The sequence below is a fragment of the Barbatula barbatula genome, assembly GCF_947034865.1.
Source record: "Barbatula barbatula genome assembly, chromosome: 25".
In the NCBI taxonomy this organism is placed as follows: Eukaryota; Metazoa; Chordata; class Actinopteri; order Cypriniformes; family Nemacheilidae; genus Barbatula; species Barbatula barbatula.
This window is the reverse complement of record NC_136788.1, coordinates 2,978,478-2,989,411: the sequence shown is the minus strand read 5'-3', so window position 1 is coordinate 2,989,411 and position 10,934 is coordinate 2,978,478. Positions and strand designations below refer to the sequence as shown.

The 10,934-nt window shown below is 40.0% G+C and overlaps 1 protein-coding gene across 2 annotated transcripts in view; it reads left to right on the top strand.

Moving 5' to 3' along the window:
- Positions 1–6,117: 6,117 nt before the first annotated feature.
- nup160 (nucleoporin 160) overlaps positions 6,118–10,934 on the top strand; it is a 51,051-nt gene continuing 46,234 nt past the window's right edge. The window contains exons 1-4 of one of the 2 annotated variants that reach the window (XM_079450245.1): positions 6,118–6,236; positions 7,430–7,538; positions 10,359–10,569; positions 10,651–10,876. In XM_079450245.1, the coding sequence (XP_079306371.1) occupies positions 6,146–6,236; positions 7,430–7,538; positions 10,359–10,569; positions 10,651–10,876 (637 nt within the window). In that variant the 5' untranslated portion in view covers positions 6,118–6,145. Of the gene's footprint in view, positions 6,237–7,426; positions 7,539–10,358; positions 10,570–10,650; positions 10,877–10,934 lie in introns of both variants that reach the window. The other variant, XM_079450244.1, reaches the window with a different exon arrangement.

Genomic DNA, 10,934 nt, shown 5'->3' with positions numbered 1-10,934 from the left:
AATCATGTCTTATTAGAATAAATCGCATTAACTTTAAAATCTCACTTATTGCCTATAAAGCCCTGCATGGTTTAGCTCCTCACTACTTGAGTGAACTTCCCTTGTATTACAGTCCTTCACGTGCTCTCAGCTACGCTCTCGGGCGTCCGGTCAGTTGGTAATACCCAGAATTTCAAAATCAAGTGCAGGTGGTAGATCCTTTTCCCATCTAGCGCCTACACTTTGGAACAGTCTTCCCCACACTGTCCTGGAGGCAGACACACTGTCAGTTTGAATATAGACTAAAGACGCATCTTTTGAATCTTGCATACATGACTACACTATCATAATATAAGTATTCCGAAGGTTTAAGCTGCACTAGTTAGATCAACCGGAACCAGGAACACTTCCAATAACAACTGATGTATTTGTTGCATCAAAGAGTGCAGAACAGTACTCATTATTAATGATAATCTTGAATAAAAAAATCTATGTGCAAGCACTGTCGAGCTTGTGCAGAGGTTGCACCTTCTGCCAGAAGGAAACTGGAATGCCCTGGTTAGGCCTGGTTTCCCTCTGAGTTCTTTTTCCTCCAGTGGAGTTTTGAGTTCCTCGCCACCGTTTGCATACTGTTTTTCGCCACCGTTTGCTGATGCATACAGTCTGTCTGCTGATGGTCCCCATCCAACCTGGCAGAGTTTGAGAGGATCTGAGGAGACCTATGGCAGGAAATTTCCATATAAAGCAACATTATATACACTTTAATTTCCACTTTATTAAAAAAAATCTAACATTTCATTTTACATACATTTATAATCTGACTCTACCTCAATAAATCAAGCACTCAAATAACATAAAAAATTGCATTTTCCAAATAATGCAATGCAAAAACAATAAAGTACAGAGTGTATAACATTTAATGCACATTAGCTTTACATAAACAGCATGAATCAAGCCAACAACAAATAATAGAATTGGGCCATATTCACAAAACATTATCTTAGCACAAGGAGTTCTCCAAAATAGCAGTAAAACATTTTTGGTAATATTTTTTTCTTGAAACCTCACAAAGCAGCCGAGAGAATGAGCATGGTTAATTACTCTAATTACCTAATTACTCTGGATGTCAGCAGGCTTACTAATATACCCACAGCATTTTTTAACAAGTTTTGTTAACTGGACCCTATTCGCTTGCAGTGGTTTGGTGTCCATACAATATATAGAAGTGAATGTCCAGTGCTGTTCGGTTACCCTCTTTATTTGAAATAACTTATGTTGTGTTCTGTGGAAGCAAGTCATACAGGTTTGAATTGACAAGAGGGTAAGTAAATCATGAAAGAATTTCATTTTGGGGTGAACTGGAAAGAAGATACAAATACTTGGATTAATCCATGGTTACTAAAGTGGTACTGGTTGATTGTTAGTTCCGTTCTGTGGGAGACAAACGATAGGAAAAGTAAGCACACAGGTGCAACTTATTGTCATGAAACCTGAGAAAGAACCGCCCCAACCCTTACCTCAGATGCATCAACCTCCACCACGAACTGCCGTGCCGGGTCCGGGGTAACGAGGATGGGCGAGGAGACAAACCTGCTCTTAAATTCCTCGAAAGCCGCCTGAGCAGCATGGCAGCCAGACAAACTTGCCGTTGGTGGAGGTTAAAGCAGTGAGGGGAGCCACCACCTGCCCGAAGTTCCTGATATACCGCGATAACAATTGGTGAAGCCCAGGAACTGTTGTAAGGCCATGCGGGAATCAGGCGGCGACCCTTACCTTCTCTGGGTCCATGCGGATCCCCTCAGACGATACGACATGGCTATCCATTCAGGAGCAGACAAGGAGAATAGCTGACTGCGCGGTCAGGGAGGTGCCTGGGAGGAGGTCGATAGCACAGTGGTTCTGACGGTGCGGAGGAAATGATGTGGCCCGAGACTTGGTGAAGACCGCTCGCAGGCTATGGTAAACCTCCGGAACTCGAGCCAGGTCGACTTGTTCATAGAATAAGCACAGCCATGACAATACACGCTCCAACCAGATACAAAATTAACCGCCCTGTTAATGGCGGGGTTATGTAACGATAGCCAAGGTTGACCCAAAAACAGAGGAACAACAGAAGACTTTAAGACAAAGAAGGTGAGCTCCTCACAGTGATTGCCAGATGTGATGAGTCCTACCGAAGTGGTGGTACATGAGACCGTGCTTATCACCTTGCCGTCCAGAGAGTGGGCGAGATTGGGCGGACGGAGAGGAAAAAGGGGAATCCCCCTCTCAAGAGCCCAGGCTTCATCAACAAAATTGCCTTCCACCCCCGAATCCACTGGAGCGACTCACGAAAAGAGGCATTGTCAAAGGTCAGCACGACCGGTACCCAGGGTGGGGGAGATGGAGGTGCTGCTCGCCAGTACTTCCCTGTTTACCGACGAGCGCTGGCCTTTAACGGGCAGGCAGCCGCTTGTTGTCCTTGTCCCTCACAGTAGAGACACACTCCGTCATTTATACGACTCATCTTCTCCCTGGCCAAGAGGCGAAGTTTGCCACGTTGCATGGGTTCAGTTTCATCCGCGGGAGTTAGGGGTCTTCGAAGCGAAGAACACGGATCCATCTGGACGGTAGCAGACAACTTGACTTTCTGGCGGACCTCTCTCCTCCAGCCCAATGGCCAAATCCACCAGTCCGTCAAAGTCTCTGGGGAAATCCCGGGCATAAATTTCATCCTTCATGTCTCTGACGAGCCCCTCTAGGAACAGTGCTTCTGCATTCCAGACGCAGGTGGCGGCCAGGGTACGAAACACGATAGAATAGTTAGTAACCGACCTACTGCCCTGCTGCAGTGAGGCAAGGCGGCGAAAAGCCTCCTTCCCGAAGACTGAATAGTCGAACACCTTGATCATCTCCGCCTTGAAATCTTGAAAATCATGGCGATAGCAAACCTGTGCTTTCCACATAGCTGCTCCCGACTAGCAAGCCCGTCTGATAAGAAGAGTAACCACAAATGCCACATTGGCTTTATCAGAGTAGTAAGTGCAGGACTGGAGGGAAAACACAACTACACATTGCGTGAGGAACCCTCTGCAAAGGGTTGGCTCACTGGCATACAACGACGGGTTGTTTATCCGGGGCTCGGGAGGTAGTCTTTGGGAGGTCCAGCCAGGACGAAAGGACGTTCACTAGGGTGGACAACCTATCAAGTGACTGCTGAGTGGCCGTTAGTCCCTTCTGATGATGGACCAGTAATGCCCCCTGTCGCTCCACGGCTGTGCGAAAAACTGAAACATCTGCTGGGTCCATACTTGCCAGTGTGTTCTGTCAGGGACAGAAGGAAGACCCAAGAGCAGATGCATTAGAGTCAATTTATTAACAGAAAGTCAAAAAGGTAAACCAAGATACACGACAGTGCAGCCAGAGTAATGCAGGAGGAGGCAGGAATCGTAGTTGGGCAGGCTTGGGTCTGTCAGACAGTGTCCGTGGAGGGAGAAGAGAGAGTGTAGTAAAGCAGGCGAGGTCAGGCGAGGTGCCGACGTAATCCGGAGAAACACAGCAAACTCTTAGTCAGGTCAGAGGATCGGAGAAAAACTGAGAACTGGGAAGACAACGGCAGAACTGCAACGCCTGAAGAGAAAAACAACCACCAGTACGAGCTGAGGAAAAAGAGTTCCCACGAGCAACAAGACAGGGCAAGACCAACTGATATCTGAAAAAGGAACCAACACACTGGCAACGGAAAGGACAGTTGAAGGAGTAAATAAAGCAAAGGAAGGTAATGAGAAAATAAGGAACAGGTGCACGAAAGCGAGAGAGTGGAAACAGCTGAGCAGAGAGCGTGAACAGAAGTGAATGGTAAGTCAAACCTGAATGGTAAGTCAAACAACAGCCCCAAAAACACAATTTACACTACCGTTCAAAAGTTTGGCATTGAATAATATTTGGAATCATAAAAATTTGACTTTTAACATTGAGGGTTGGTTCACCCAGATTAAAATTCTGTTATTAATTGCTCATTTGTTACTCATAACACAAATAACACAAGAAAAATGTATGGTAAAGCTAATACAAATTAGCTTATCAGCTTGTGATTAGTGTCAATATGGACAAGAGACAAAGGAGCAGGAACAGAGTATGTACGTCTTGCAATGCATGACAGCTGGGCCATCCTTGAAAGGACTCCATCCACACATTGCAAAGACATATTCAATTCAATTCAATTCAACTTTATTTATATAGCGCTTTTCACAATTTGCATTGTTCCAAAGCAGCTTTACAGGGGAAAAAATAATAAAAAAATAAAAACCCCAAAAAAGGGTAAAACACGCTATATGGTGTTTTATATAATAAATTAAATTATTCTAGTAAATAATATCTAATGTCAGCATCTCCTGGTTAAGTGAATACTTGGCTGAAAAGATGCGTCTTTAGTCTAGATTTAAATTGGGCGAGTGTGTCTGATCCTCGAATAATATCAGCAAGGCTATTCCAGAGTTTAGGTGCTACGTATGAGAAAACTGGACCCCCTTTGGTGGATTTAGTTATTCTAGGTATTATCAAAAGTCCTGCGTTTTGAGATCTTAGAGAGCGTGATGGGTTGTAGTGTGATCTTCACTCTTTTCCATGTAACTTGATGTCCCATTGCTTGTAGAGATCCTGTTACAGGCCTGGATACAGCATGAGGCGGTCTTGCCTTTATAGATCTAACCTTCTGATCATAATAATTTCATAGGCCTTTAAAAAAACTTCTGCTGCTGTAGCCTGTATAAATGGCTGTGCCCATAGCACAAGAATAGATTGTTGTTATGGAAAATTTAGCACAGAAACGTATTCTAAAGACATCAAACTACATTTACAATCCTTAATTGAGTATTGCGAAACAAAGGAAGATGATTTTATAATATTCAGACATATATTTTGTGAATAATTGTTTTTGCAATGACTATTTAAATATTAACCACATTTATGATTACCTTATGCTGACTCTTCACTAATTGGGGGCTCAGGCAGGTAGCTAACGTATTGTTGGCTAATCAGCGCTAACACCAACTACAGACAGGCTTAGCTAACGTTACTTATTTAGATGGGAAAGCATAATAATTAAGTTCACTTGACACAGAGAAAACGTGGTGGTCGTGATCATATTGTCACTTCAATCGGGAATGACCAATAGAAAAAGCCTTTTCATCTTGGTGGGTAGAGACCGCCCACTGAGGTACAGCTTCATTTGCGAAAAAAGAAATTCAACTCGCAACCAAAAGTTTTAAACCTGCAAAAAAGACAGCAAAAAAGAGAGAAATATTTGTAGTTTTGTGATAAAAAAGTTTTTGAAGTACACAAAGAAGAAGAAAAATTCTAAGATTTGCACGCAATGCAAATAATTTTGTCATCAATCTCAGATTTTTTAAGCAATTTTAAATATTTTTATTACAAAATAATTAGTTTTACTCTCAAACACAGAATTGTTGATGGCTTACAAAAGACAAAAAACTCCACACTGGACACACTCCATGAACGATACCATTGTTTTTATTAAAATCTTTAATCTAATCTTCAAAATAAAATGAATTTCAAAAGTCGCAAACAAGTTTTTACAATGCTATATGTTGCAGTTTCACACTATCTTTCAAGAAATGAGAGCAAACATATTACAACTATTCTGTTTCAGTTTAATGTAGGATTGTAATAAATTTACCTCAGGAGTGATTTGTGGAAAAAGCTCATCAGAGCGTCACCATGGCGTCACCATATATGGCAAACAACAATTAAAATTGCTGCTGTTAGTTTGATGGCTGTGCAGAAATACAGTCCAGTTGCTGTTTTGATCAAATTAAAATATTTTCACTAAATTAAAGTTCTAATAGTGTAATATTTTTATTTTAAGATTTAGATTCCCATATGGAGGTTTGTTATTCTTAGGAGAAACCACACATTGCAAATATTTGATAGATGACTTGAGACATGAAATACATTTTCACACGTAAATAATAACAAATCTAAACCTTCTTTGTGAAACCAGCCCATAAGGTATTGCCTCTTCGCTGTATATAAATTGTAGGGTTTGCCACGGGTATTTTGCTCGTTGATGCCAGCTGCCGTAAACCCCCCAATAATTTTGCGCACTGTCCCTTTAAGTGTTTGAAGGGCGGAAGTGACGCTGTACCTAGCGTGCAGCGCGTGAAAGATGGCGGGTGTTCTGGAGCGGAGCTACATTGAAATTTGTGGATTTGAAAGAGAAACTGTTTCCAGGTTTAGAGAGATCACAATAAATCTCGGTACAGTCTTTAAAACTTACACTGTATTTACACATATATGTGATTTTGTGTTCATGCGCTTTGAAGCGGGTGAAGTGAGTTATTGTTCACACGAGTGTTGGCAGCTCATTTGTTACACGAGACATCATTTAAAAAGAATATAGTAATATTATTGCTTTTATTATTTGTACTACTTGTCTAACTGGAGTTTATTTATACGGTTATCTTTACCAGTAAGAGGAGAAAAACATCATAGCATTTTCCATATTTGTTGTAAAACATTGAAGTTTCTTCACTGTTTAAATGTAACTTTTGGTTTCCGTTTTGTGTTTTGATGTTTTTTAACGTGCAATGTTTCCGAGCTGTTTAATATTGTCACATTTTCTCATGAGAAAAATAACATTTTATAAGTAGAATAAAAACACTTCCCCATGATAGTATCAATGTGCAGATATGATATGCTTAACAATACAGTATAACAGAGTAAATGTTATATAGCAGGCAGAAAAACGTGAATATATTTTACAGTACTATGGCATTTTTGTCACATTTGTATTCCGAACTCCTCATACTTATGTTAAATATTTTCTTTCTGACATGCTTCATTGATTTCTTGATGAGTGTTTGCTGGTCAGAATGTTTGTTTGACAGCTGTAGTCAAACTTAAAATACAAAGATAAAAGCTAATTTAAAATGATAATACAACTACACAAACAATACTAAATAAGAGCAGTCGGACGGAATAAGACATAAGAAAAACTAAGATGAAAAGTATACATATGAAAAGCTTTTAATCTTTTGAGATAAAACAAAAATTCTATTTTACAACTCGACCAACTTCGCAAACGGTATCTTGGTATTGATGTATGCTACACCGTTTATAAAACACGTGTCTACACCGAACGCGACACAGCGTGAAAAAATACAATAGAACGCATAACAACCACACTGGATGCGATGCGACAATTCCATTAGTATGTCATTTCAGGTCACGTGGAGACACTGTGTTAGTCCTAATAGTTATATATGGGGTGGTTTTTCTGTCAGTACTCCCAGCCTAACTTATTTCTTAAATATTAGAGGTGTCTTGATCGAAAACACAAAAAACTTAAAATAAAATCAGTGTGTCATGCGAGTCTGATGTGTTAGTGTATAATATGTGTCTCTGTGTGGTTATATGTTGATCATGTGTGTTCTTTTGTGATGTCCAGCAGGTGTTGGTGGTCACTCGGGGGGTGTAAAGCATGCAGACAGTGCAGGTGGATTCTCTTATGAGGACAGTGGGAAACTCCTATCTGTCACCAGCAACAGATATATACACTGGTGAGTGTTCATCTCACGCATCCTCTCATTTCAAACAGCTGCAATTTAAAGGAATTGTTCACTTTCAATATACAGTTTCATGATAATTTACTCACCCCTGTTGTCATCCAAGATTTCTTTCTTTTGTCGAAAATAAAAGGTTTTTGATGAAAACATTCCAGGAATATTCTTCATATGGTGGACTTCAATGGACTCAAAATGGTTGAAGGTCAAAATGACAGTTTCAGTGCAGATTCAAAGGGCTTTAAACGATACCAGACGATGAATAATGGTCTTATATAGCGAAACGATCAGCCATTTTCTAAAAAATAATAAATACATAGTACGTCGAAATGGTCACAACATTTGGTTGTAATAAAGTGCTTGGACAAACAAATTATAGGTTTGTTTTAGTGCTGTCAACGTAAATGCATTAACGCATGCAATAAATGTTTTCCGATTAACGTGTTAAAAATATATTTAACGGCATTATGTCAAGTCAAGTCAGGTCAGCTTTATTTATATAGCGCTTTTTACAATTTTCATTGTTACAAAGCAGCTGTACAAGAAAACATTGACTATAAGTAAAACATAAAAGGTTATGGAAGACAAAACACAGGTCAAATATCAGACACACAATAAATTCCTATATGCAGTGTTAATTAAATAAGACTATCAAATTCTAGCAGCCCCCCGGCCAGGCAAACAGTGCAAAACAGTATGCAAACGGTGGCGAGGAACCCAAAACTCCATTGGAGGAGAAAAAAAACCTCGGAGGGAAACCAGGCCTAACCAGGGGATTCCAGTTCCCCTCTGACAAAAACTGCTGCCTCTGCACAAGCTCGACAGTGCCTGCACAACAAGGCAAAAAAAAAAGTTAGATTTAAAATTATCATTAATAATCTAATAGCGACTGAAGTTTTGTAGAGTCGCCACGTCCTTCGTCCAGCATTTGTCAGGTCTGGGTATGGATTGCGCCCTGCCCGCTCCGGTAACCTTGGACTGCATCCTGCCCGCTCTGGTAGCCTTGGAACATTAACGCAACATCCGTTTTTTCTGTCATCATTGTCTAGTGTTACATTATATAATCACGCTCTTATTCATATAAAGGCCTTTAAACTATTTAGCCATGATTTGAAATGATTGTGTTAACACATCCTGTATAGATTGATTATTGACAGCTTCTGGCTGTGGAACACGGCTCAACGCCACAGAGGTCCAGTCTGATGTATACAGTCACAGGCTAAAGGCTGCGTCAGTCTCTGTCAGAAAGCACACCAGTATTAAGTTCTTTCGTGCTTGAATTAACAAAAACACACAAGATTATGCGAGAAAGCACATTTTGTCTAGTATTTTCACAGTTAAAATGACAAAACATATTGTTGTTCTCCTAGAATAATGATCATAAAGGAATAAATCTGTATTAAATCTCTATAAGCTTGCATGCATGTCAGCTATTTTCCAAGCAAAGTATTTATATTTGTTTTTATACGATACAGTTTATATACATTTCTAATGAATTCCCATACAATTTCGGGTAAATTCCCAACTTTGTATATTACTTCAGCTGTAGCTCCGTAAATTTCCTTGCATCAACCCTAAACAAATTGCATTAATACATTTTAGTTTTTTAATTTATATAACTAGAAATGCACCGATTGACCGGCCAGAGACGGGACTCGGCTGGTTTTTTGCATGATCGGAGTTGAAAGGCTGGTCAGTCTCAGGCTGATCTTCTTTTTCCTGTGAGGCAGGAAATATAATCACATCCGACAGTAAACTCAAAGCCTCAAGTATATGTGCAGCGGCAACCTGTATTTCACGGCTCATTTACACTCTCATCTGGGTCCACCGGTGTACTGCCAGTCTCCACTGACTGACGTGCATCTGTCATATATGCCGATTGCTTGCGCGTACTCTCACAATGTACTGTACAGAGAGGTGCACTGTTTTTAACTGTCTAGTAGTTCATCTCTCGTTGCTCTTGTCTACTTTGGGAATTTATACTAATAGTGATGATAACCCCCTTCTTTTAATATTAACGACCCAAGATAAAGATAATTTATTTTGCATTTAAAAAATTAAAGCATTGTTTGTTTCATAAACCGGAACAGTCAAGAATAAAGTTAAAGTACTATTTTATTCATAGGCTTGTAATCTTAGACTTTAGTGAGATGAGTACAAAAGAGAAAACGGTCAAATAAGTGACATTTGTGTAGTTATATTTAATATTTCTACTACTTTTTCATTCACAGCTCTTATTTAAGAGTTGTTTAGGTAAGATAAGATCAGCTATAATTTAATGCAGCTTGGAGAACTGCATTTAGGGAAACTTGGGGAAATTGTAGTGTTCAATAATTTATTTTACGGAAAGAAATTGTGTTATAAAAAGTAATTGAAGGAAAGTAAATATGGTTTTATATATTCTGTCAATTGTAGCTTGTGAATAGAAAATTGGAATCGGTCTCAGCCGGTTTAATTTATAATGAAATCAAAAACCGTCGGCCCAGAAAATGGCAATCGGCACATCTCTGTAGTTAACATAAAGGTGTTTTTTAATGCAAAAAATTCTTTACAGCCCTAGTTTAGACTTGTGATTTAAACAACAAAGGATTTGACTTGTCAACAAGGAGATTAATAGAGAACTAAAATTATTACATCGTTGTACAAACCTCATTTTTAAGCCTTTAAGGTCTATTCCCTCTAAAAATTGTCAGCATAAATGTTTTACTGTACTGGGAGGGATGGACTGGTGTGTAAACAGAATCATGATCTTTCTTTACTGTAGATCTTCTCTTTTGTATACACTTATGAATGTAGCTTCAACATGTTTATCTGCAGGTCAACTTCAGGTGACACTGTTCAGTTTGTTGAGCAGTCGCTGGACACCAACCTTCTGAATAATGCCGTACGACTGCGTATCGCACACTGCCCTCTTCTGCCAGGTGGAGTTCACATTCAGGAGACACTCAACAACATATTGATCCTGATTGCCACAAGCCAAACGGTCCATCGGCTAGTTTTGCCGCACCCTACGCACATGTACCACAGCGTAAGCACCATTGTTTACTGAACATGTAATTCTTATATTACATAAATTGCTCGGTAAGATCTGACATATGTCCCTCCACAGGATCTGGTCACTGAACTCCAGATGCAGTCCATCTTCACAGATATCGGAAAGCTAAACCTAAAGGATCCGGCCCACTGTTATGTGCTCTCATTCGCTCAAGGCTCACAGCCGACAGGCCCCTCCACTACGGCCGCTTGGATCAGTCCTCAGGGGGAGGCACTTTTTGCTCTTGGCTCACCTTTGGGTGGCATTATGATCATCACTTTACCTCCTCATGATCAAGAAGGTATTTTGTTCTCCTCCTAAGTCTTTTTTCTCTGTATAAACCAGTTCAGACTAAGGGA